The following is a 26,598-nucleotide window of genomic DNA, read 5'->3' as shown; positions in this document are numbered from 1 at the left end:
AGGGGGGGGGGGCTCGTGGTGGGAGGCTGCCGCGCCTGCTGCTCCTGCATTGGTGTCTCCCCTATGGACGAAAACAGCCCTCTGTCTCCCAAGGCAAATGCTTTCAGTATCGCCTCTCTGATTTCAGTCGCCGCCGCCGAGCAAGCAGGGAAAGGAGAGCTGGAGGAGCGCCGCGGCGGCCGCAGCGCGCCCGCCCGCCCCGGCTGCCACCCTCAGAAGATGCACTTCAGCACCGTCACCAGGGACATGGAAGGTGAGTGCCGCGCTCGGCCCGCAGGGCTGCGGGGTCGGGACCACTGGGCACCGCGTATCCGAGGGCTTTCACGCGGCCCGTGCCGGCGGCCGGGCCAGGGGCAGCGCACAGAACGCGGCCTGCCCGCGGAGCCGGTCGGAGGAGGCTTTGCCGTTCCTCCCGGCACGTCTGGGCCCCTGTAACCCTTAGAGAAAGGCATTGCCCGTGGCTCTGTGGCTTTCGACGGCTCCGCCGCTGGGACTTGCTTGTTCCCAGAGGTGCTGAAAGCATCCCCCCGACAGCGCCGGCCGTGCCTGAGGCACCGGCAGGCCGGGGCTCGACTCCCACCGGCTCTGCAGCCCCTGTCTGGCCTGGGGGCTGCGTCGGAAATAACGCAAGAGACCCCCGGGACCTCGAGAAGCCTTTCAGCATCGGAGGGGATCCGAAGGAGCGGCCTGTCATGCGCCGCAGGGCCCTCTCGGGCCGGCGGCCGAGCGCGGCACAGCCGGGTTCGTCCCGGTGCTCCTCGGCGCGGAGCAGGAGCTTTGCTCTGGTCCCGGCCTCTTCCTCTTTCTCGTCCGGGGATGGAAGGAATGGGGCATTGCCAAACCAAATCCGACTTCCCCTGTCAGCCGCAGCCCCGCGGCTCCGCGGCTGCAGGGAGAAGGACGTTACCTGCAGCAGCGTAGCTACACGGAAATAAGAGCCGATTTCTTTCTCTGAGTTTCCCCACTCCTCTATTTTTTTCCCCTTTTTTTTTGAAGTGGGGGCGAAAGGAGAGAATTTGCTTTGTCCCAAGTGGTGTGTGGCGAAGGAGGCCTGCAGAGATAGCACGGGCTTTGCACCGCCGAAGCTCTTGGCAGACCTCTCGGGTTTGCAAAAGAAAAAAAAAATAGAAGAAAAAAAAAGAAAGGGGAAAAAAAAAGGAGCCTAGGCAGGCAGGCAGCGGGAGCAGCGAGCTCCCCGCCTGCCCCGGGGGGAGCGGGGCTGGGGCCAAGCAAAGCGGAAAGGGGGAGGCGCCCCGCTGGGCTGGGCGCGGGGCAGGAGAGGAGGCGGAGGGCACCCCGCGGAGCCGGTGCGGAGGCGGGGGCCGCGCGGAGCGGCGCGGAGCTGGGGGGAAAGCAGGAGCCGGAGCGGAGCCCTGACCGCTTGTTTTTGGAATGATTTCAGCTATCTCCAGCCCCTGGCTCACCCAGCTGTCCCATTTTTGCGATGTTGCAGCTTTCACGGCCAACAGCCTGAGCAGCCTGAACGCCTCCGGGGGGTACCACCTCTCCCCCTCCCCGGGGGACCCGTACGGACAGCATGAACCGCCGCACTACGAGCCCTGCACGGCTCAGCAGCACCCGCACCCGCCGCCCCAGCCCCAGCACGGCTACCCTTTCGGCGGGGCGGCGGCGGCGGCGGCCGGGACCAACCCGCCGCCCGCAGGCCCCGAGCAGCCCGAGGGCGCCGGTGGAGCCGCTGCGGGGCCGGCCGCAGTCTCGGGCTGCTCTGCGGGGGCGGCCACCGCGGCCAAGGCGCCGGTGAAGAAGAACCCGAAGGTGGCCAACGTGAGCGTCCAACTAGAGATGAAGGCGTTGTGGGACGAGTTCAACCAGCTGGGCACCGAGATGATCGTCACCAAGGCAGGCAGGTCAGTGCGGAGCTCCCGAGCGGCCCCGGCTCTCCAGCCGCTCCCTCAGGACCTGGACACCCAGGCCAGTCGGGGTGGGAAAGTTCGGTGCGAGTGGTTGAATTCGCACTTGGGGGGGAGATTGAAGCTGCTGCCCAAGGGCGAGTCGCGGAGCGGCCCGGCTCAGCGGTCGCCGTCATTTGATCCTTGCGCTTCTCCTGGGGCGAAATCTGCGAGCTCTTGCGGCCCGAAGGCCTCGGTGCTGCGGAAGAACGCGCGGCTGCTGCTGCGGGCTGACGGCGAAGGCGTGCGGAGGACGGCAGGCAGGGCACCGGGTTTCACTCCCGCTTAAAAGGGCGCTGTGCTCCTCCGGGCGCCTTCGGCTGTGACCCCACACGGGACTTTGATCCGTGTTTAAGGAGGACGGTGTTCCCGGGGCGGACAGCAACGATACGGGGGAAGGAAGAAAACAACACGCAAACCGTGCAAAACCTGCTAAATACATTCTTAGCACGGGCAGATGTTTTCCTTCCTGCGGAGACGCGAACAGACCCTAATTCTGCACCTTGAAACGTGTTCCAGGGCTGTTGCATTTCTCAATTATCGAGTAACGAGCCCGGCTGAACGCGGCTCCTCTCAGCTCTGCTCCGGCCGCCGCGGCGCGGTTCCGGGGCCAGGACCCCGCTCCTGAGCAGGGAACAAAGAAAGCGGCTGATGCGATCGCGTTAGGAACGAGCAAAACATATGGGGGGAAACAGCAGTCCCAATTCAGTTGTTAGTTACTGCATTTAGTGGAGATCCCCGGGAAGCGCCGCGGCCGCGGCGGCTCGGGCAGAGCTACGAGGCTTTCCCCGCCAGGCTCCGGCAGAGCTGCGAATTGTCCAGGCTCTGAGTCTTCCCTCGGTTTAAAGCGATCCGGCGGGGGGGAGAAAAGAAAAACAAACAAATTAAGGAATCCCCCGTTGCTTGCTCTCAGTTCGCCCCGGGGCTAACTGCGGCGGGATGGCCGGCCGGGGGAGAGGGTCGGACTCCTCTCCGAGCGGTCTGGAAAGAGCTGTGACCGCGTCCGTGCGCTCACGCCGCTCTCCCGTCAGCGATTTTGAGGGTCCCGAAAGTGCAAAAAAAAAAAAAGAAGAAACATACTTATATGTACATATATATGCAGTGGCATTTTAAATTGTTGGTTTTTTATATTAGCAATTTCCTAAAATAAAACAATCACCGTGGTGCCCGGTGCAAAAGCAGCCGGCGCTGCGTTGCGGGACCCGGGCGGAATTTCCCGCAGACGGTGCCTGCCCCGGCGCCGGGTCGCACAGCCCGCTGTCTCCGGCCGCGGCCCCTGAGCCCGGCGCCGGGCTCGGTGTTGCTTTCCTTAGCGGAAAAGGTCGTTCAGGCTCCAGGCGGAGGCTCTCTGCAAACAGGAGTTCTTCGATCTGGCTTTCTTAGCTCTCCAAGAAGACCGAAAGGATTGCAAATATCCCATTTCAAAAGGTTTCGGAAATTAACCAATTCGAATTGAATCGGGGGGTTTCCTCCCACCCTTTTCTTCGTTTACTTTCTGACACCGTCGAAACTCCAGACAAGCGAGTAAAAACGGGAGAAAACGGGGTACAACCAGCAGGAAAAGGCTCGGGGAAGGCGCTGCAAAGCCTATTCTCTTCCAGCGCCTCTGAGCTGGCCCTGCTGTTTGTCTAGATGGGTCTTATCATCTCAGGTTGTTTGTTTTAAAACTAAGTTTTAGAACAAGAAACACCGGAATTGGAGCTAATGGGGGCTTTTACACGTTTAAAAATAATAATAACAGAGGGAGCGACTGAAAACGTCCTCCAGAGTTTGCTGAAGCCTTACGGAGAGGGAGACGCGGCTGCCCGATCCCGGTGCAGCCCGGCAGTGCTGGGCCCGATGTGGAAGGGCTGCGGAGCCAGAGGGGCGCTGACCCACCGCCCCTCAGAGCGGGGAAGGGGCAATAACGACAGGTCCGGCAGCGTGCCCCGAGAACGAGCCGGGGGGGCTCTCTGCGTCCGGTTTGATCGGGCTGTTTGTTCAGGGGGCGGTTGGGGCTTTGGTTTTTCAACGGCTGCATACACCCTTCCCGAAATAATTGCCTACAGTCGCTCGCTTGCTTTACTATTCTGTAAAACAAAACGAAGCCATAACGAGCCCCGACGCCAGGGCACATCTTTAGCGTGTCCCGCCGGGGAGCTGCGGGCCAGGCCCTGGTCCCCATGTGTGCAGATGCAGGAGGGAGGGACGGGTGCACTGTACCGGCCCCTTCCCTTAGCCCACCGCCGATCTCATTTGTACTGCAGCCCCCTGTAAGAATCGTGCCCCCCTTGAGGGTGGGATCCACGTTTCGGCTTATCTTTGGGTCCCCGGGGGCCTGCGCGGAGAAGAACCGGGGGAGCAGCCGCGGGGGATGGCCTGCCCAGCTCCGGAGCCCTGGGCTCCTTTCCGCTCTCCTTTTCGTTCCGCAAAGCTGCGGGGAGCGGTAGCCCGACCGGGCTCTTGCAATGGAGTGGATCCAGGAAGGGGCTTTCTGGGACATCCCCGTTGCCCTCCAACTCTTGCCCGCCGAGGCGGAGCGTTTGCCCCTCCGGGCTGGGAGAGGTCTCCCGCTGGCCCTGGGGGCTGTTGCTGTAAGCACTGCTCTCCAACGGGCGCAGTTTGGTGGGTACAGAAGCTGCACAGGTCACCTCGTGTCGTTGGCTGGAGTTTTCAGATTTGACCCCTACGGGCTGCCTGAGATTCCCGAGCTTGAGTGCGGTCCGCTGACAGGGTAATGCCTTGCATTTGCCTCCAGTCAGGTCAGCTAAAATGATGGGGAAACCACGGGGAAGAAATGATTTTCACTTTATTTCCCCATAGCAGAGGCCGAGGATGCTCTTGTTCCCCCTGTCCTCTCCGTTCCACCTCGGTGGGGCATTTCGGGTGTCTGACATGAATGGTCCCGGAGCCAGTGGGAGAGGCAGGACCCTCTGGCTCGCCTTTCGGGATGCTGCCGAGGGCTGTGGAACACGGCGGCCAGTCTCCCCACGCAGCTTTGGTACACGTGCCTCTTCCTCCGGCCAGTAGTTTCTTCGAGGGGACTTATCATCACAACGGGGAGGGTATCGGAGCAGCTGGAGGGCAAGAGACCCATGCCGGCCCCTCGGGGCTCTCTGCTGCTCCTCAACGTAGCACTTCTCTCTCCTCTCTGTGCCAGGCGCATGTTCCCCACCTTCCAGGTGAAGATATTTGGGATGGACCCTATGGCTGACTACATGCTCCTCATGGATTTCGTCCCAGTGGATGACAAGCGATACCGGCAAGTAACAAATACCTGGTCTGTCTCGCGGTTCTTGGAGCCGTAGGGGCTGCTGGGTTGCTGCCCACCCTCTGCTCCTGCCCTGTGGGGGTTCGGAGATGTGCCCCTGGGCGTGACACCTGTCGGTGCGAGACAGGGAAGGGACACGGGATGCGGCTGACTGGGGTCTCTTTCACACCCTTGCAACGAGTCTAGGGCCAGGAGCGGCTGCACGGGACCGCAGGGCCCGCTCACCCTCCGCACCAGGCTCACAGGCGGCCGGGGCCAGACCAGCATGGGCAGAAGGGCAGGTTTCCACAGGGCACAGGGCAGGAGCTGCCTTGTCCTGCCCAGAAAAGCTCCTTGTCGTACTGCTACACGTCTCCACCGGCAAACACCCTTTGCCACTTAACAAAAATCCCCCTCGGTGCTCCTTGAATGCTGTAGCCCCTCAGTGCATATCCCGAAGCTGTGCCATGCCTGCTGGGGATCTTCCTGGGTGCTTGGGTGAAGAGAATGGGTTTTGTGCTCTGGAAAGGCACCAGCCACCCAAGCCACAAAACCCTGCCCTTGTTTCCAGCGGCAGTTTAGGAAGGCTTTGGAAACTGCCGACTCACAAGGCAGTGATGCGGTCTGGTTTGGAACCCCTTTAATTTTAAGACAGTGAAAAGCGCATTATGTATTTAGCTTCAGATCAAGACGCCGAGCAGGCAGCCCGCATAGGAATCGCAGGGTCCGATATATAAATATTTAGACAGATATCCAAATTCTCAGGGCGTCCTAGAAATGTTTGCTTGTCAAGGGAAGTAGGATATATAACATCCAATTGAGTATATCTTTAAAAAGTAATGTTTCTGCTCAAGTCCAATGGTGTCTAATTCCCCCTGTGCAAACACTGGCTTTTAAAGTAAACACGTGTATAGAAGATTGGTTTCTCTGTTTTAAATGTTACTGTTGAATATGTACTTTGAAAGAATGAAACAAGACTGCTAAATTCTGAACCTGCTATTAATCTACACACAACTTTCTACTCTTTACTTAAAGCGAGATTATTACTGTATAGAGAGCTTTTTTGCACTCTTTTTTTTAGAGGAAGGGGGAGGCTTTTGTGGCTTCTCTCCCAAATCTACACGGGTAGCTATAAATTTCCTCCATCCTGCAGATTTCTCTCACGACAGTTCCATCACTGACGTGATAAAATAGTATAACCCCTCCGCAGCAATTCTGGCTGTGGAAAAGAGCTCGTTCCTCTCGTGGCCGTAGGAAGCGGGAATGATGGAGAGGCGGTGCTTCCCCCTCGGTGGGCCAGGGGGACCGTCCCGGGCCGGGTTCTGCAGGACCGGGTGCTGCAGTCGTTCGGAGCGGCGCTGCAGGGACGCGGGCGGGAGCCCCCCGGGCCGCGGCTGAGGATGCCTTTTCCTCCCGCAGGTACGCCTTCCACAGTTCCTCCTGGCTGGTGGCTGGCAAAGCCGACCCCGCCACCCCCGGGAGAGTGCATTACCACCCGGACTCCCCGGCCAAAGGCGCGCAGTGGATGAAGCAGATCGTTTCCTTCGATAAGCTCAAACTGACCAACAATTTGCTGGATGACAACGGGCATGTAAGTGTTCCCGGGAAAAGATGTCCGACACGGGGCTGCACGGGGTGGGAACTCCCCGCGCTGTGATTCCCGTGGGGTGACCCTGCCCGCGCCCTCCCCAGGGGCTCTGCCCCAGCCCCGCGGCTGTCCCGGGCAGTGGAGCCGGCAGGGCCGGGGCTGCGCTCTCCTCTCTCCATGCTCCGCCTGGATCAGTTATTGTCTCCTTGCTCGTTTTATCATTCAGATCATTTTGAACTCCATGCACAGATACCAGCCGCGTTTTCACGTGGTCTACGTGGACCCCCGGAAAGACAGCGAGAAGTACGCGGAGGAGAACTTCAAAACTTTCGTCTTCGAGGAGACGCGCTTCACGGCAGTGACCGCCTACCAGAACCACCGGGTGAGGCAGCAGCGGAGCTCGGGGCAGCAGCAAGCGGGGGTTGGGGTCGCCCCGGAGGTATCACGGTTGCGGGTGCATCCAGCTCTGGCTCAGCCCCTTCGTCCGGCTCCGGGGTTGGAGGCCGGGCTGCGGGTGTCCGGCGGCGGCGGGGATGGCTGGGGGTATCTGCTAAAATACCCCATCTGCTAAACCCATTCCGGGCAGCGCTAGGAACCCGATAGCCGGGGAGCTGCGCGGAACTGCATCGGTGTACGCCGAGGAAGCGACGTGGGCTCTAGCCCCATCGCCAGCTTCCCCCCGCCCGGGGGACCTCATTACCTATGTAAAGCCGAGACCGGGGCTAGTGGGGAAACTACAGCCTTCCCGCTGCGAAATGTCACTCACAATTTGTTTGGATAAATCTGCGATTTTACTGTTTTAAGCTCGTAGCGGTCTGTCTCTCCTCAGAATACAATTATACGTTAAAAACGAAACAAAACGAAACACAACACCCCCACCCCAATCTAATGCAGATCTCTAGGCAGCAGTTAATCCAATTGCTCCTTTAAATCGCATCAGTGTAATGTAAAGAGCAGGAATCCCAGCAGCGAGGGGAAATACGATTTCATAGCGGGGCCTTTTCAGCGCTGCTCCGAACTGCCCCGCTCCGCGACGATGCCGCACAGGCCGGGGCTGTGTCCCAGGGCTGTCCCTGAGCAACCGGTGCAAGTGTCACCCTCTGCAGTGGCTCCGAGCAAATTGACCTGAGTTCTCTCCGGGGTGCTGGGGGTCGGGCCGCACCTCGCCCCGGTGGTGCGAGAGAAAGGCTGTGCCTTTAAGGGGCTCTGGAGTCCCTCCCCGGCTGGCATTTGCCTGATGGCTCCGGACAGCTGCTCTTTCTCTCCTGCTTTCTATCAGTTTGACCTCTAAGGCTGGAACTGTCACTGAGGGGCTTAAAGTTTGTTTTTCAACCCATTCCGGAAACTCACAATCACATACTTTATCCGTGGATTTGCTTAAATATAGAAAATGTCCTGCCTTCTCCCTGGCGAATTAAATAAATACATAAGCATGATTTATCCAGTGATTTGTCTTAACTGCTCCAGTGGTGACCCATATAATGTGGCATTTTCTTACAAGTGCATTTACTCAGCTTTTGCAGCCGACTCAGACTGCCTCTCCCTTCACCTTGAACTCATATTAGGTAGCATGTTAGCCCACATTTTCTAACAGAGGGAAAGTACATGTTTGTGCTCTGTGGCAGAGAACACCCTGGCTCCACCAGCCACTTGGATCCTCTCTGTTACACCAAGCACTGCTGAATCCCAAAGCCTGCTCAGGGACACACTCACTGTTTGGCCAGGGAGCCCTGTGTGCTGCTTTGAGACATTTTGCCACTTCTTCTTACAGATCACGCAGTTGAAGATTGCAAGCAACCCTTTTGCCAAAGGATTCAGAGACTGTGACCCTGAGGACTGGTAAGGCTTTATTGGTTATGGCAATACCCCACTCACCCTCTTTCACGTGCATCTGCCCAGCTTACATTTGCACAAGGGTTTTGTGGAGGGGAACACTGTATTGGGCCCCATTTGCCAGCTGCAGCTCACAGAGACAATACTCCAGTTGCTCATTCTGTGGGACCATCAGCTCTGTATCACTTCTCCCCTTCCTCTTCCAGGCCCAGGAACCACAGGCCAGGGCCTCTTCCTCTCATGAGCGCTTTTGCCAGATCCCGGAATCCAGTCTCTTCCCCAGCCCACCAGAATGGGACAGAGAAAGGTGAGAGCCCCCAGTGGCCAGGCCAGCCCATGTCCCAGGTCCTGTTGGCCTGCACAGCCCGTGCATGCATGCTTGGGGCCAGCCTTGCCCACCAAGCTGGTGCACAGCCCCATTGCTAATGAGCTTTGTGCTACCGCTTATTTTTTAAAGAAAAATACCTGCCTTCATAGCCTAATTAATTCTTCCTTGGACTACAACATTTGCTGTTGTTGTGCGCTTAAGAAAATTTGCTGCTTTAAAAAACACTGCCCCTTGCCTTTAGAGTCCCATTTTCGATTTTTTAGCAACAAACTCAGTTTTTCAGGCAGAGATGCAGTGCTGGCCACAGGTTCCTTCTCGCATTGCCCTTTTAACGCGCCTCGGCAGCGCGCTTAGGGCCAACCCACTCCATTCAGGAGCCGCAGTCAGGTCGAACAGCACCTCTGCCCATTGACTGCTTTTCCATTACCCAGAGCAAACAACTGCAAAGACAACCGAAGGCCTTTCTTCCAACGTACACCGGGCCTGCAAAATAAAGGGAAGTCTGTATTTGTTTAGTGTTACACAATTGCAAAAATGTCAGGCGTGTACCAGCTTGTCAGTCAACTCAACTCCATTTATCGCAGTCAGAAGGTCCCGTCCCGCCAGCCCCGCTCCTGCCGCATGCCGCTCCTGCGCGCCCCGCTCCAGCCGCGCTCTTCCCTTCGCGCGCCTCTTCCCCGTGCGCGCGGATGCGCTCCCGCGGCCCGGCCGCACTGACTCTGTTGCTCCCGTAGATGCTGCCGAGAGCCGGCGGGAGTTCGAGCGGGAGGCAGGCGGGACGGCGCTGCACCAGGCCGAGGCCGCGCACCAGCAGCTCATGTCCCGCGTGCTCAGCCCGGCGCTGCCGGGCGGGGGCGGCGGGCTAGTGCCGCTGGCCGGGGCGGGCGGCGGCCGGCCCAGCCCGCCGCACCACGAACTGCGCCTGGAGCCCGCCGCGTCGGAGCCGCTGCACCACCATCCCTACAAGTACCCCCCGGCGGCGGCCGCCGCCTACGACCACTACCTGGGGGCGAAGAGCCGGCCCGCCCCCTACCCCCTCCCCAGCATCCGCGGGCACAGCTACCACCACCATCATCACCACCACATGAACGCGGCGGCTGCGGCGGCGGCGGCCGCCAACATGTACTCGCCAGCCGGAGCGCCCGCCGCCTACGACTACGGGCCCCGGTAACGGGGTACCGGCGGCACGAGAGACACCGCCCTCCCCCTTCCCGCCTTCCCCCACCTCCCGCCTTACGCGTGAGCTGATTGGTCAGCTTGACATGATCGACAGCCAGACAGCCTAATCGCCGCCAGCCGGGCCCCGCCCCGCGCCCCGCCCTGTGGGGGCTGTGAGGGCGGCGGTGCCGGGAGCTCCATCGCGGTGTGACCCGCGGCTGCACTTTGATAAATGAAGCCATATGTCCTTATCTCTCTATTCCTCCGTTCGTGCCGGGCACCGAGGACCGTCGGGCGGCTGGGATGCTGTGGGAGGACGGTGAGGCGGCAGCGGTGAAGTGACTTGTCTCCTCTCGTTCGCCCTTCGGGCCTCGTGATGGAGGTTTGGTGTTACCGCCGGTGTTGGCGGTGCCCACGGGGCCTGTACGTGAGCACCGAGCAGGGGCTGTGGGGCCGGCCGTGAGCCGTGTGTCGTCCTGCACTTGTCGGTGTCGGTCTTTCCCAACCCGGGGCACACCGGGGCTGGTTCACAGGTGGCTCAGGTGGTTCTTTGAGGAGATTCTTGGGGAAGCAGAGTTTAGTTTAAGGGAGTGCTTTGAATCCTCACTGCCAGAACAAATTTCCCACTTCTCCTCCAGCCCTGACCCATTTGTAAGTTTTGGGGTTCACCGGGATGCCTCAACCATAGCAGCATTTTCTGGAGCTATTGAGAAGGGCCTATGGCCAAGAGCACAGGCACATGCAGCTGTTTGCATCTTGTTTTCCCAACAATACCTGCAAAGGTTTAAAAACCAGCCTGGGCGTGGGGGAATATCTGCAGATTTCAGGCTGTGTGTTTCCCACCTGCTTCCCAGGCAGCCTCACACAATTCTGCCTTCCTGCATCCTTTCCTGAGCTCTTGAATACTCTCCCATGGAGGTGCCTTTTAAAGGGACTTCAGGGTTTTTTTTCTCAGACTTATATTTGGCTGACCCAAACTGCAGTAGTTCTAAAGCATCTTTTCTGCATTACCTGCTTGCTGCATCTTCCCTCTTAATGCTGGTAAGTATTTTGTCCTTTAGTGTCTTCATTCAGTAGTTGTTCCTTACTGCTAAAAAGATGGCCCTGTTCATCACAGTGCTGTAGTGATGTGTTTTGAATAGTTGGCTTGTGTTTTTGTCAGATACCAAAGGCAGTTCCTTTGTGTTCAGAGGAGGTATTGAGCAACTCCTCATCTGTGTTGGTATACAGTATTATGAACACTTTCCTGACTCTTCCACATGACTCCATTAAAAGATGGGGGTTATTTCTTTTAAAGTCATCTATTCATCCATGTTTGTGCATTTTCATTACAAATTCTTTAAAACATGTTCTTTCCCTTGTGCAGGTGGCAGCGTTAATAGCAATGTTTATTTTGTCTCTGGCAGTGGGCTTTGGGCTTCCAAAACCTTTTTGGAAAGGTTTAAGAAGGGATACAGCCTACCATGAATATTTTATGTATTTTTTTTCTGTTAAAAAAATATATCTGGATCCATAAAAAAAAGACTTGTGCAAGAAATATGTATTTTATTTGACATTTGCAGTGAATTGTGAGATTCTTAGTGTCTGACTAAAGCATAATGTTCTCAGAAAGGTTGATGTAAAATAGCCTTGTGCTTATTATTAGTCAGTGGGAAATGGCTCTCGGATGTGCTCTATTGCTGTTGCTTTGCCGCTGTTATTTCAGAGTTTCCAGTATGATTTGTTATCTGTAAACTGATTAGTGCCAAAGCTTTGGTCAAACGTTTAATGAAGTTGTTATATTTATTATTTCCTTCAAAGATTATACAAACCCTTTTTTTCTTAATAGTTGCAGTGTAGGAAAAAAAGTGAAGACAACCAAAGAATCATATCTGCAAAGTGTAGATACGTGTAGATATTTGTAGATATATGTAGATAATCTTATTTCATTTTAATTGAAAAGACATTGAACAGTGACATTTATAAATATTTTTCCTCTTCTTTCTTTCCTTCATTTCTTGTTTGATTATTTGTATATGTTTGTCAGTTTGTCTCCCCTACAAAATGCAGTTAATTAAATAAGGAGAGTTCTTAGTCTGGGCAAACAGTGGCTTTCTGTAGGTGATTGCTCCTTCTCTTCTGTCCCTGGCTGCTGCAGGTGCCCATGGTTGTGGTAATCTATCACAATACAACAGGTTGCAAGGTTGGGGTTCCCAGGTGAAAACAGATCTGTTTGTATTGCTAAGCACCTGTTCTCCTTAAGCACACATAGAATGACCCAAGGTGCCAGGACTAAACTGTGCCCTTAATGAAAGTGGCTCGAGGTCTTTGCCTTGACTGAGGAATTTCAGTTTTATATTTGTTAGGAGAAGAGAAAAATCACAGAACTTCAAGCTATGGCTGTGGGTAGTGGGCCCTCAGGATCAGCAGTCTGTGTTCTGTGCTGAAGAACAGGTCCTGAGGCTGAATGGGAAGGAGACCATGCAGATGTGTCAAGCCTACAGTCTGAACTATGGAAATGGTATTTCTGACCATGCATTTAGTCCATCAGCATGCAAGGTGCTTAGACATGTTCACATTGAAGCATGTTAGCAGTCCAGTTCACGTTGTGCTTTAATCCTTAAATCAAGATTCTTCAGGGCTTTGACTGGTGTCCCTGCTTCCATAACAATGCCTCTCTCACTGGATGGGAGTGTTACAGATATGGAAAGCAAAAAGGGTTATTTTTCTATCCCAAGAAAAAAAATCCACTTCAAATAAACAAAACCCCATAATGCTGCAGAATGACTAGTAGAAGCCTTTTGAAAATCACAGAAAATTTGTAACACTTTAATGTCATATTACCTGTCAGCCTGTTAGTCAGGATATATCACATATAGGCCATGCATTATCTGTGTATTTTAGATTGATTTGACAAATACTTTGTATGATTTGATTACATGTCTGGCTAAACTTCACTCAGCCCATGCTGTCACCAAGGTCTATGGCACATACTAGGAAAGAAGGCAGCTGCATTTCCAGGCAATACTTCCACTTGTTACCTCAAGTCCCACAGAGCACTTACACACAAAGTGTCTTTAAAAGCTGCTGTAAAACAGGCCCCAGTGTGGAGGTTACAAGCTAGAGGGCTAGAGAATAAATTTGCCATCTAGCTCTATTTTCAGGAGGTGCACGCTGAGTTCAGTGATTGCTTCTGAGGTCTGAAAACCACATCACCTAGCTCAGTGGATAAATCCAGGATTAGTTCCTTGTTCCAGACAGGCCACAAGGGTGGCCTTTGCTTAATCACTTAACCCAAACAGTGGGGATAGCTCCAGTTTTCAGAAATGGCTTTGTGCAGTTGATCTTATCCTGTCCTTGCTAGGGAAATTGACTACATTCAATGTAGGATAGGAGCATCAGGATGAGACTCCTGTGTGTTTGCAGTGTTCATGCACACTCGTTACACATTTCACAGATGTTCTCTTTAGTCTTTCTCTCTCTTCAGGGAGACCCTACCACTCTGTGGCTAGAACTGTGCAGGCAGTCCCCAGCAGCTGCCTCTCAGCATCCTGGGCTGTTGGCATCTCCTCAGTCAAGCACATGTGCACATGGCCATGGCTGGGGAGCGACTGCTTTGGCTTCCTGCTACAGTGTGGGTAACAGCGGCTTGCAGGGCGGAGAATGACCCGGGGATTGTAGCAGGTATAGAAAGGTGTTCTGCATGCAGCAGGCTGCTGGGGGACATTGTGTGTCTCCCATGAGCTGTGGGCTTCCAGTGCCTCTCTACACAGAGCCATGGCTAGTGGGGCTACCTGGTTTAGGGCCACCTCAGCTGGGGCACTGTTCTTTCCTGCCAAGCACTCCTCTCCAGCAAGTGGATTTCCGCCTGTGATGGCAGATCCCTCACCAAAGAGCAGTTGTACCTTGGTCTGTACCGAATAAGTAAAGCAGGTTCAGCTGTGCTGTGTAATGTTCTGCCTGTGTAAAGGGATCCCGGTAGCTGCTAGAAACAAGTCAGGCACCCACAGGTTTGGGCTGGGGGTAGAAGCAGAGCCCTGCTGCCTGGAGAAGGCTGGAAGAGCAAACACAGCAGTACCTGCAAAGCAGGTTTCAGCATCGTTACCTAAAGAGCTCCAAAAGCTGCCGTGAGCCTGTTGAACACGGCCGGGCTGGAAGGTGGGAGAAGAGTATTTGTGTGCACATACGTGAGTTCGTTCTTTGTGCTTTGCCCTCTGTTCGGTTTCCTGACAGATTGAAACCAAATTCGGCAGCGCATTGAGACCGCGGGTGCTTCGGCCTGACCGTTTGTGTGGAAGTGCCGGTGTGGGCAGGGACACCCCCAGTTGTCCGGAGGGTCCCCCCAGGTATCGCTGCCCAGTGGCCGCGGTGGAAGGAGGAGGTGCGCGCTCCCCGGCCGGCCCTGCCTGAAGAGCCGGCTCCCTCCAGAGGGAAGAGCCGGGCATGGCACGCGCTGGATTCGGCACGCACGGAAAACGAGAAGGGCTTCAACTTGAGAGGAAAATATAGATTAGGGGGTTAAAGGAAAGATTTCACCTTTGAAACACCCTGCCATAAATAAGAAGGGGCAGTCTCCTGTGAGTTACAATTTGAGGATACTCAGCCAGCAATGGCTCAGCCGTTGCTTTAAGCTGGTGTTATTGAAAATCCACTCTGCATGTGTAGAGGCCAGTACTTGTGTATGGATGCAGCGTTTTTCTAAACATAAGCATTTTGTTCTTCATTTAATCATTCCAATTAAATTGATTGCTAAGATATATAATTTACACAGGTGTTTGACAAAACTAGGGGAAAGTGACTGTATCCAAAGATTTCTATTATTGCCATTATCATGAGCTCAGCATATGAAATGTGCTGTTACAGTGAGACACCCATTGTCAGAGGGAATATAGATAGTGTATCAAAGGTTGGAAATCTCAAAGAATAGTATTTTTCCTGCCCGGTATGTTGCACACACAGTCAATGCAAAAAGGAAGAGCTGTTTTTGAAGACGCACGTTAATTTTGAAAAACACAGACATGTCCCATATACACAATGTATGTGCATGTAAAAGTCTGCTCTCCAAAAGCTCTCCTGTCCTTCAGGAGGGCTGTGCAAAGTATTGTGTGTTGCATGTGCCAGAAAGCACACCCTCATTCCCCCGTTAATAGAAATGACCTATTATAAATTTACTAAAGATACCATAGTTTTATAAATTGGCCACATATGTCTGTGTAATATATTTATTATATCACATTTCGCAGCATTTCTGTTTTATGAAATTCAGCCTTGAATTTGTCACATATGTTTTGCATATATGTGCAACAGTTGGCCAAGTATATCCAAGTAAAGTATGATAAATGTGTTCTTTCCATATGGGAAATTAAATGTTTTTCCAGATTAAAAAGAAAAAAAAAGTTTATTAAGAGCAGCCTATACAAAATAATTACAATAAATCACTCACTTCTACTTAGGCTAAAATTATAAATTTGAACTAGTAACAAAGTGATTTAGAACAAGAGCCAGAAAAGTCTCATTTAGGACCTAATTCTATAAGGAGATGGAGCAGCATACATAGAAGAGGCCCTACACATTTTCAAGGCTCACTGCCCCATGTTGTGACATCCTGCCAGGCTGCAGAGCAGCTTCTCTCTCCTGCTCCCAGTGCAACTGGAGCTGCAAAGGACAGCCCTCATCCCATCTGTGAGAGGGGCACTGTGAGAGTGAGTGCCCTGGGACGTCCACTCCAGCCTGGGCTCTACACCTCTGAACAGCTCTTCGTGGTCTCCGGGAGGTGGAGAAGGAAAGGGAATGTTTTCCTGCAGTGTACTCCTCCTCCCTGGCGCTCCTGCTGGCAACCAGCGGGTGCTTCAGTGGGCAGGGCAGGGCACCTCAGGTGCCACTGCTGTGTTCAGTGCCTGCCTTCACAGGAGTGACTGCACTGGTGCCCAGGGACTCAGACTGATGTCCTTGGGCTTAGAAGTGAAAAACCGAATAAACAACATGTAAAACTTACAGAGGCACCTTGGTGTGAGATGTTAGCACTATTGTTTTTGTCCTTGGTTTTAGCTTGGATGATGGGCATTTGTGTTTTGCTCCACTTGCTTCGTGCTCCCACTGTTCCTTGTTCCAGGGGGCAGTGATTCCCCTTCTCATGGTGCTCTGGCCTGGCTGCTTCAGCTGCCCTTTGTCTGGGTGTGAGCTCCAGCCGTGGGCAGCAAGAACCAGCATGAGAGTGGAGGGGCTGCAGGCAAAGCCATCATCTGGAAAGGGCAGAGGAGGGGTGGGAAGAGGCAGCCCTTCTCCCAGGCTGGTTCTGTTTGAGCACTGCCTTGCACATTTCTTTTATTTCAGCAAATGTGAAGTGAGTCTTTCATTCTATTCCCTTTCCTGCTTGTTGTCAACTACTTCAAACCAGATGGGCTCAAGAGATAAAACTATAAAGACTCAATGTCTTTATTTAGCAGGATGCCAAGTCTGCATGCCATCAAAATATCTGAGGCACAAAAATCTGAACAGACAATACTTACTCTAAGTGTTATGTTAAGAGCAGCCTAGATGCTTTTCCCTGAACACAAACAATGCATCCACAAATCACTGAGTATCAGCAATTTTTGAAATTGCCATCAGGACAAACGCCACAGCCACATTCTCTGTCATGCTAAAAATTATCCCATAGGCCCAGCGCACCCTCTGCCTTCTTATGTCAGAACATGTTTATAGCAAGCAGTGCCATGGGGGCTTGGAAAATGTATTTTTGCATGTGTGAGATGCCAGAGCTATGGAGCAGAATAATGGCTCAGCATTTGAACATCCTCACTAAATTTCCTGATCTGGACATAATCAGGCTCAATCCATCCTGCCACTGGTTGGAAAGAGAGACGATTGCTGTCCAGAAAGCATGTGAGGATTTCAATGGTTTTTTGCTGCCCTAGTTTGTGTATACTGAGAATAAAAACTAGAAGGAAACAGCTGTAATCTCAAATAAATTTAACAGCCTTTTTTATTCCCTTTTATTTTTTAATAATTAGAACTTCAAATTGTAGCAGAGAATTATTAGAATAAATATATTTTTCACTGCCATGTCACTCTCCTGTGAGGAGACAGTTGATACTGCAGGGTGGTTCTCCTGCAGTACAAGTGGCTGCTGCAGGTCCTCAGTCCTTCCCACTGCTATCCCCTGTGGCACTGCAGCTTCTGCTTTTATGACTCTTCAGAGCACAGAAATAAACACTCTCTCCTCTGGGTGAACACAGGCTTATTTAGAGGTGTAGACTGTGGTCTACAGGATTTCCTAGTGTTCTGACTCCTTTAAAAAGGATGCTGGGGAAGTAAAAGCAAATATGTCTGAGACAAAAGCAAGTTTGTGTGTAAGTTTTAGAGGCCAGACCTCTCACTGTGTGGTTCCACCAGGTACTCTTCCTGCCATCCCTGTCTCTCTCCCATGGACAATCTGGTCACTGCTGGCAGTTTGCTCCAAGGCCCTGCTACCTTCCACTGCCTTCCTATCACCTAACTCAGAGGGACAAGTTGCTCCTTTGTTTAGACTTACCCCCTCACTTCCTCTTTCTCCTTCTCTTACAAACCAAACTGCAAATCAAATTCCTCTGAGGTCAGAATAAAGCAGTGCACAGCACTGCTGATAGGATGTACAGCTGTGGTTCAGACCACTAATCAGGTGAGCAAAACGTTCCCAACTAAGAGATTATATTTTCATTTAATTTTGTGCTGTGAGATCCTTACATGAATTGCCATCTCCCCCCCTCAGTATGATCTTAATTCTGGATATCTTCCTCCACATTATAAAAGAAACCTCCAGGATGCTCCAGAAGAGTAGGACATAGACAAAGCCAAGTTTACTTGGAAAAGCTATAGTAGAGGGACCCAGGCTGGAATTTCATAATATTATGCATTAGCAGAAACCCCCCTGCCTTTCTCCTTAGTCATGACTGTCACTTTCCTGGTAGCACAATGGTCATGCTTAAACATCAAACTTTGTGTCTCAACGCTGCTCTAACATTGCCTAGTATTAATCCAGGCAGTCATGTGCCATGTTTTATGCAATGATCCACACTTTCACACCACAGACACACAGCCAGAAAAGGAAACACATTGATTTAGCACTCAGTAATCCTTGTTTAATCCCCAGTTCTTTGGTTTACATCACTAACATGGCTCCTGCAGTAGTCAGTTCTATCTTTGTTCTTGGCAGACTGAATTAAAGGAAAGATTTATTAATTTGCAAGTTGGCTTTGTAGATGCATCTTAAATATGCTAAAAAGAAAAGCAGTCCAGAAGCCAGTATTGGCTTAACTATAAAAATCTGCTCTTTTAAACTCAAACCTTTGCAACAGTTTAAGTCAAGCTGCAGAGTAATTTTTTGGCTTGCTGTAGCAATTTCATTCTAAAGGACTAGATTTAACAACTGTCTCATTGCATGCCTCCAGCTTACTTCCTTTTTCACTCATTACTACAAACACAATCTCCTCTTTCCTTGCTCATCTGCAATAAGGACTGCAGTGCTTTATGGCTCATGTACTGATAAGAGAAAGGAGTTGTAACTAATGGAGTCATTTGAAAATAATCTTAGAGGGTCAGGGATCCCATTCATTCCAGTGGTGATAATAATTCCATGTAATTCTGCACAAATGCTGGTATTTGGGATTTAATTCTATTACTTTATGAATGCTGGTTGCTTTCTTCCCTCTCATGGTGCCAAAGACAGTGATTCTTGGGAGGCAGCCTTTTGTAATAATTCGGCTGTCATCACCTTCACTCCTGAATCCTCCAGGCCAGGTACAGGCTAGCCCTGTTCCTTTCTGGCAGGTGAGATTTCAGAGCTAACTCCAGCACCTTAAGGTGGCTCCTCGCTCACAACCTTCTGCTAGCAGGTCAGCAGAAATCCTGAGTGACAACCATGCTCATGGCACAATTACAATTTTAGTTTTTAAAATTAAAAAAAGTTAATTTCTTAGATGCAATCAGACATCTGCATTTTACAGTTATAGTTAGAATCAGACAATTGTGTTTTACAGCCTATACTGATACAGACTGTCTTTCCTGTTGGAAGCCATTCTTATTTGGGGAAGTCCAGGTTAGTTTCTTAGGCAAATAAACTGTTAGAAAACTGTAATTCACAATCAAACTATGGCATTTAGGCTCAACTCTAAATCAAACTAGTGTAGTTTGGTTGCTCATTTCAAAGAAACTATAATGTGAAAGAAAAATCTGTTTTCTGTGTGTTTAAATAAAATCAGTAGTGATATAAAGTGTTAATTAATTGTATTGTGAAAAAGCATGACATGGATAGTGCCTTGGTAATGGGAAGTAAAGGATGGTTCTGTTCCTGCAAGCAGCCCTGCAGCCTGTGTGCTTCCTCCTGAAGCTGGTGAAACTCTCACCTGTGTGTCTGAGATGCAGTTCATGTCCTCATTTTCAATGTGTACTTGCATGACTAAGTTTGTTTTTAAAGCTACCTAATCAGACAAACATAAATATTTAACTCTCAGCAAAAGGTAGTAATTTAGATGAAAGCATCCAGTAATCTTTAGAGTATCTTCCAGAAGACCCATTCGTAAATCTAAACATCCCTTATGAGTCTCCCTAATTACTTCAGATGTTGACAGTAAATGGCAATTTTCAGAGAAAATGTACTCAATAATTCCTAGCTTTCTGCCTCTGATCCCAATAAGGCATGGGGTATTAATCAATCCTTCTTTCCAGAGGGGTGCCACTGTGCCAATGCCAGAGTATTTGCATCAAAAATTGTTCCTTACCCTAACCATTTGCCCAGCACGGGTGAGCTCTGGATTTCCTTTCCTGCTGGAAGAGCATTGAACCTACAGCTCACTTCTGTGGAAACTGCCCAGCAGTGCAGGCTGCTGTTTGCTGCCACGGAGGAGAAATGCTGGCATCTCTGGGCCACATGTACTGTGGTACCAGACAGCACAGGCAAAGGGAAAACTCTGTGCAAACAGCCTAGGACAGGCCCCTGGGCCACATGCAACAGCACCTTCTCCATTTATTTCATTGTTTCTTTGTGTCAATTCTGACCAACTTTGAGAAAGGGGAAGAAGAGCAAAAGAAAAGACTTCTTCCAGCAGCAGGCTTGTGGAGGGTGACTGCATCTTGTTCCACAAGGCTGAGGCTGGAGCTGCTTGTACAGTGGGGGCAGCTTCTCTTCTGTGTGGGAGGAGGATGATGGGTGGAGATGTGCAATTCTGTCTGGTAGATGTAATGAACACCATCACCTCCCCTTGACTCAGGATCACTCAAAATTAGGCTTTAATTTTCAACTGCAACGTGATCCTCCATGCAGCTACTGAATAGTACAGAAATAATCAAAGAAATGCATTATTTAAAGTTTCACCACACTCTAAAATGTGTAAGGCCACGTTTTATTTAGAAAAGCCTGGCAACAGTATCCTGGTTCTGTGTTTTAATGTAAAGAACATCAGGCTGGGTGCTTAAGGCTTTCAGTCCAGCAATATTCTCTGTCTGCAAGGCACAGCTGGGTAACAGACCCAAACCTTAATTTGCATGTGTGTTTTCTCTGAAATAATTTCAAAGTCTTTGATGTTGCTGTTCACATTTGGCCACTTTTTCTTTGATTTCCACCTCTCTACAGAGCAGAAACAATTATTTCCAATAAAGTATCAGCAGTGTACAGCCTGGACACAGTTGTCAGTGCAGCTTCGTGGCGGAGTCCAGCAGTACCCTGGCTCCCACACACTGGTGTGTGTCTAATACGCTTTAGAAGAATGCAAATGCTGCTTTATGAGTCAAACAAAAAAACTTTCATGAATGAATTTCAGTTTCCATGGCTGTAGAGATGACAAGTTAATGGAACCATTTGCACTGTGTGGATAAGGATCCCCTAAATGTTAATGGGAGCTGTGCAGCTCAACCCCTGACTTTCCACGCTGAAACTTACCCCTGACTCTCCAAGGAGAAGGGCGCTAATTGGATTGTCGAGTTTAAATCCTTCAGCTCATCAGTCTATGGAAAGGATTTAGCACTGGCTCTGTAAAAGGCTTTACATAGCTTTGCAGTGCAATGTTAGGGAAGATTTTTTTCCTTTCTTTCTTGTGATTAATTGTGAGGCTTGAGGTGACAGGAGACATAATGAAATTCATAAATGCCGAAGGCCATCCCAGTCACATTCCTGGCTGTTGGTTTAAGTTAGAAACTGACAGAAGTGTGAACAAATCAAGGGTGTTCTGATAGCCTTTCAGTTACGGGGAAGAAAAAGTAACTGACAATGAGAAACCACTGGAGGTGGTTTAATGGGTATAAATTTTCAAGAAAGAGTAATGTTTTACACTGATTCAGATTCTTGGATACATAAATGACTTACAAACAGACATATTCTGCCCCCACTGCAGTTCGAGGGATTCCAGTCCTTTTTTACAAAAGATATTGGCACAAGTTATGTCAGCAACCTGCCAAAGGAAAGGTGTTGCAAAACCTGTAGCAGAACCCGAAGCAACTTTGGCCTTTGTGACTGGCCTTGTTCTGATTGTTACGAATTTTAAAAATCCACTTTCCTCTATGGAAGATAAAACTTACAGCTTAAACAAGCAGCATAAGAATTAACCTGGGACTCTCACTTCAGCCTGCAGACAGATTCTACCACTTCCCCACATGCACGTTTGAATGACAGTGCTAGGAATTGCTTCACCAGTGCTGTTTTCCTAGTCCATGGCAGTGCAGGATGTGTCATGTCTGAGCATATATGGACCAGACACTGATGCGCTGATCTTTGGAGCCGGCTGCCAGCAGTCTCTGCCGGGGGTTGCTGTGATCTGAGAAGGACACGCAGTGGACGGTTGCCGTGTGATAGTCCAGCACTGCTAAGGGCTTCAGCTTTCTCCACCCAAAGATCCTGATGCGATGATCCCACCCTGCTGTTGCCAAAATCTTCTTGTCTGGACGGATGGTGATATCAGATATGCCAGCGTTGACAAGTTCGTGTGTTTTGTAAACCTTTGTGAAAAAGTTACAAATGAGCTCTGGTTGTTCGAAACAGAAGAAAAAGGAATCTTTTGGTACTTTAGCAGGTGTTGTGCCCAACACACCAGTGTCACACAGAGAGCGTGGAGTTTTTCACCATGTGGTGAATGGTGCTTGGTAAGAGCAACGGTAGACAGAGACAGAAAACACCTTAACTTGAGCCTCCCATTTCCAGAGCAATTTTCACAAAATAAAGCAAATTCTTGTATGCTTTTAGTTTATTTTGCATTTAAAGCTATATAGATTCTGTCACAACTGAAGCTCTGAATTGAGGTTTTGAGTACAGCTTTGCCCTTTTCTTCCAGCTATTCTTGTACAAGTTGCAATGTTCAGAGCTAAGGCTGTATATTTTCCCTGCTTCTGGAATATTCCCAGGCTGAGACTCTTCTGAGCTGATGCTTAAGCTACCTGCTACTCATTTCTACTACTGTGGCCCCTCACAAAACCCCCAATAAGCTGTTGTAGTATTTACCTCATTCCTGAGAAAGGAATGCTTCCAGGAATTGGGTTACAGTGTCAGAAAATCTGTGTTTCTAGTACTCCTTCCCAAGAGACTTCTATTTACACCAAATCCAAGGAGGGGATTATGGCCAAGTTATTGATTTCAGTCTTGGAAGCCTTTTGTTACTCTTTGGAGACTACTGGGGCACAGAGGGACACAATTCAGTTGGGAGGCATTTGGCTTCCTTCAGGAGGCACTGGGGCTGCACAAGACTTAGCCCCTGGAAAGAAAAGTTTTCGCTTCACTTTTCTCTTGAGGCACAAAGCTCAAAGTAACCCACCTTTGCTGTTCTCACCTCAGGTACCTTGTCTGAGTGAGCATCTGCCTCTGAAACACGTGTGAAATATGCATGCAAGAGAGTGTGTGTGTATGTGTGTATTGGAACAGCTCAGCTTCTGTCCAAATGGGGAAAACACCTTTGGCTTATAAAGCTGGCCCTGAACTGCTGTTATTTAAAAGTGCCATGGGAAACAATACTTTAATGCCACTGTCTCCTTAAGCCTGAGTCTGTAGCTATCCTGCACCAAAGCTTAATATCATCCAGTGCCTGTTTTAATTCACTGTGTGGCGTTTACTGTTTGTGTGAGGCAGGAAGGGATTGACAAGTACATCACACCTGAGCAGGTTTCCCCCTTGAAGGACATTCCATGATGCATACCTAGTACAGGGTTATAAAGACATATTATTGCAGATAATTTTAACCTTTACACTGGATGTAGAAAACTCCAGAAATACTGGTCAAGGTTGGTTTCAGATGCAGCTGAACACATCTTGGACCCTTACAGGCACAAAGCCATAAGCAATTATTTTTCAGCTATATAGGAACTGCCCAGCTACCTACTCAAACAGCAAGAGCTGTGCAGTTGGGTAAGACAAAAGGTTGAATGAAACTTGACATGCTTCTTACATGCTCTATACATTTCTTTTTCAAAGATGACCTGAAGAATGTGTCTACAATGAATTCAGAACAGAGGACAGCAAGTTGAATTCAGAACAGAGGACAGCAAGTTTTGCTCAAGCCTAATGAGAAATAGCAGGCTCTATGGGGGCCTCTTGGTGGGGCTGCTGCTGTACAACCTGTGCTTTATGTTAGGACATGTGCTCCAAACTCCCCAGGGTAGGCCTAATGCAGCACGGCCTCAGTGGATTTTTTTGTTGGTGTAAATGTCCTGGCAAGGGAAAGATTTATTCCTTACATCACCAGCCTGGCAAATGTAGGATGGGTCTTACTCCGTAACTGAGACTATTCGCTAATGGCTATAACCAATCCCAGGCGTGGTGCTCCCATCATTAATGTCAATTATGTGGGCAAGATCCATACAGCACAATCAGAGTGACTGGAGAAATGGCATGTCCTCAGCAAGCTACAACTTGAAAAGGAAGCCTGTAATGGTGATGCCTGTTGGCTATGGAACATGAGGGAACAGTGGGCATTTGTGCATGATCTGCAGATACAAGAGTGAGAGAGAAAAACAACACAAAGGAGAAAACTTGCTCAAGGTATATGCAGCCAGGTGTAATCCTACTGCCAAGACTTGTGCCATCCCTGGACTTACTACAGTAAGTCACTGACTACAGCAGTCCAATACCAACACAATTTCCTAACCAGAAAACCAGCGTGTAATTAAGAAAAGAGGTAAAAATAGGTGAGCTGCTTTCAGCCAGTCACAATCAAGGACACTTGCATCTACAGCCAAAGCATGTCTTTTAAGCCCTCTGCTTATTAGGAAAATAACCAAAATAGCAGCTGACTAAGCTTCAGCATTTGGGGGAAAAGCCTCAGCAACCAAACCAACAAAACTTAACAGTACAGCTTACAAGATTTTTTCCCTTGTCATATAAAAAGAAGATTCTGTGGTTATCAGATTTCTTAGTTCTGCTTTGTTTATTCACCTGCAGAAGCTGTTTACCTCCTACATTCTACCACAAACATCATCACATAATTACACTATCTCATCCAAATCAGAAGGCTCATAACCAATCCTATCATTTGCTGACAGTGATGAATTCAGCAACTTTCCTGTAGGAGACAATACAAACTTTCCTCATAGCAATAAACTCTGCAGTTACCTTTATCATCTATTCATTGACACACTGGAACACTGCCACTTAAAACAGAGCTGCAGTACCATCATTGCATCACTCCCTCTCCAACGGCAGATATCTGTGCACCACGGTTACTTATTAAAACCTCTTAGAATAAAAATAATGTGCCACTGAGTGGCTTTCCAACGTCTACCATTACCTCAGGTACCTGGAATGTCAGGGAAAAAAAATCCCCATCTGGTTTATATTATTAATGCAATAGTGGAAAAAAACTTAATCTCTGTCCTTGACAATCTCTAGTGCTCATATGAAAGATGCATTTTTTTAGGGCATTCACGCTCCCATGAAGCACAGGAACATTGCTTGTAGTTTAGAATACTTGGCATTTAAATTTCTTCTGAGGCAACCTTCTATCTCTCAGTGTGAGGTGCTGAAGGTGTAGCTAATCTTACATCCCCTGGGAATGGGAATACCTTCTGAAAAACAATACTTGCAATATTTCAGATGAACAACTGTTTCTCCTGCGAGTTGTACCTGTAGCCCTGCACACCGTTAACTGCTAAGTGAAATGTGCTGTAAAGAACAGAATTTTCTTTTATTTTAGGAAAAAAGTTTTGCTATAATTAATATGAAGAACAGCTTTCTCTCCACCACCAGAGTATCTGAAAATTTAAGAAGCCTGTCATGATGTCAGATTTCTGTCACCTTTACCTTAGAGAATGAGTCTCAATACCAAGTTTCTTACTGGGATTGCTCACCTTCCTTCCCCTTGTGTGAATTAAGGACACCTGGTGCAGATGGTGACAAGCAGGAGGAGGCTGGGCAAGGGCAGGGCAAACAGGACCAAAAACCAGCAAAGCCAAACCAAGACAATTGTGTATCAGACACCTTCACTACTCGTTCAGAGTGCAGAGTGCCTCTTTCATGTTGTGTTCTATTGTGTATTAAGGTTCAGCTGCCTCCTTAGTGAGTGCCATGTCCTCCAAACTTCACTGGGACTAGATGTGTTTGCCCTGTCACCCCAGAAATGCAGGTGCTGTGGTGATGCCTCACAGATTCCACACCTTTACAGTGTCCCCCAGGTGATGAGTTACCACAGGATGTCCCAGCATGTGCTTTTCTTCCTGTAGCACCATTCAGAAAACAGCATTAACTTGCTGTACTACTTAAAAAAAAACTTCCATAAAAGCTGCAAGCTGGAACAGCAATTATTGTTCTTCCTTGAACTGGTGTGTTCTCAAGGAAGACATGGGCACACAGGAGCTGATTCAGGCCCTCTCCCTTGTTCATGGGACAACTGCCACTTTAAAAAGGTTAAAGCACCCAGCCACTGTGCATGAGCCGTTTTAATTTTCATGAACCTTTTTGCACTTTCTTTCCACACCTACATTTCCAGATCATACTTAACGCCTCAGCACTGTTGGAACACTTGCTCAAGTTGTCTAAATGAAAGCAGTATTTATGGCCATTCCCTAGCACAGCCTGAGCTGGGGATTACACAACCTCCTTCTAACCCAGCCATTCACAGTTCCACAGCTCAGACATGAACTGGGGCAGCCAATTGCCTGATTCTGTGTCTCTGGCTGGGCCCTGTAGGTGCCAAACGAAGCTGGGTGCCTAAATCTCATGTCCTCTTGGTGCTAGCTGGGCTACTCCTACTCTTTCTGTTTGTGAAGTATTTAATGGAATACTTCTGTCTTTCCCACAGTGGAAAGCTCGCTATAGCCATTCAAGCAGAACCTTTGGAAAAGCAATCCTTTGTTTCTCATTTTTGTAACTCATTTATAATGTTTAGGACATTCCAAGAGCTGGATACTACCAATGTGATAAATGAAGATACAGAGGCAATGGCTTGAGTAATGCTAGGCCTGTGTGACTGTTGCAACTTTGGTAAAACCAGAAACATGTGAGAGAGGGTTTTTTCCTTTTTTTTTTAAATCCTCACCATCTTTTGCTAAGTCTGGTCACATAGCACAGACATTCTAACCAGTCTGTGATTAATTAGCTAGAGATCTGCAACAACTCCTCTTCATG

At 49.8% G+C, this 26,598-nt stretch overlaps 2 protein-coding genes across 6 annotated transcripts in view; one reads left to right on the top strand and one right to left on the bottom strand.

Moving 5' to 3' along the window:
- The first annotated feature begins 14 nt into the window (after positions 1-14).
- TBX1 (T-box transcription factor 1) lies at positions 15-12,039 on the top strand. Of its 2 annotated transcripts, none has more exons than XM_041410421.1 (8): positions 15-253; positions 1,454-1,868; positions 5,050-5,151; positions 6,559-6,730; positions 6,954-7,109; positions 8,499-8,566; positions 8,767-8,867; positions 9,623-12,039. In XM_041410421.1, exons 1-8 carry the CDS (start codon positions 64-66, stop codon positions 10,057-10,059), a joined length of 1,641 nt encoding a protein of 546 aa, XP_041266355.1. In that variant the 5' UTR covers positions 15-63; the 3' UTR covers positions 10,060-12,039. The 2 variants fall into 2 exon arrangements, with proteins under 2 accessions (XP_041266355.1, XP_041266354.1); XM_041410420.1 differs by having other exon boundaries at positions 1,403-1,868.
- A 6,918-nt stretch (positions 12,040-18,957) lies between these two features.
- GNB1L (G protein subunit beta 1 like) overlaps positions 18,958-26,598 on the bottom strand; it is a 44,714-nt gene continuing 37,073 nt past the window's right edge. For all 4 annotated transcript variants that reach the window (XM_041410391.1, XM_041410394.1, XM_041410393.1 and 1 more), the window contains one exon: positions 18,958-21,989. In XM_041410391.1, coding sequence (XP_041266325.1) covers positions 21,723-21,989 — 267 coding nt within the window. In that variant the 3' untranslated portion in view covers positions 18,958-21,722. The remainder of the gene's footprint in view (positions 21,990-26,598) is intronic.

This window comes from Onychostruthus taczanowskii, unplaced genomic scaffold (genome assembly GCF_017590055.1).
Source record: "Onychostruthus taczanowskii isolate IOZ18803 unplaced genomic scaffold, ASM1759005v1 scaffold32, whole genome shotgun sequence".
Taxonomy (NCBI): Eukaryota; Metazoa; Chordata; class Aves; order Passeriformes; family Passeridae; genus Onychostruthus; species Onychostruthus taczanowskii.
The sequence above is the reverse complement of the archived record's forward strand: the minus strand, read 5'-3'. Positions and strand labels throughout refer to the sequence as shown.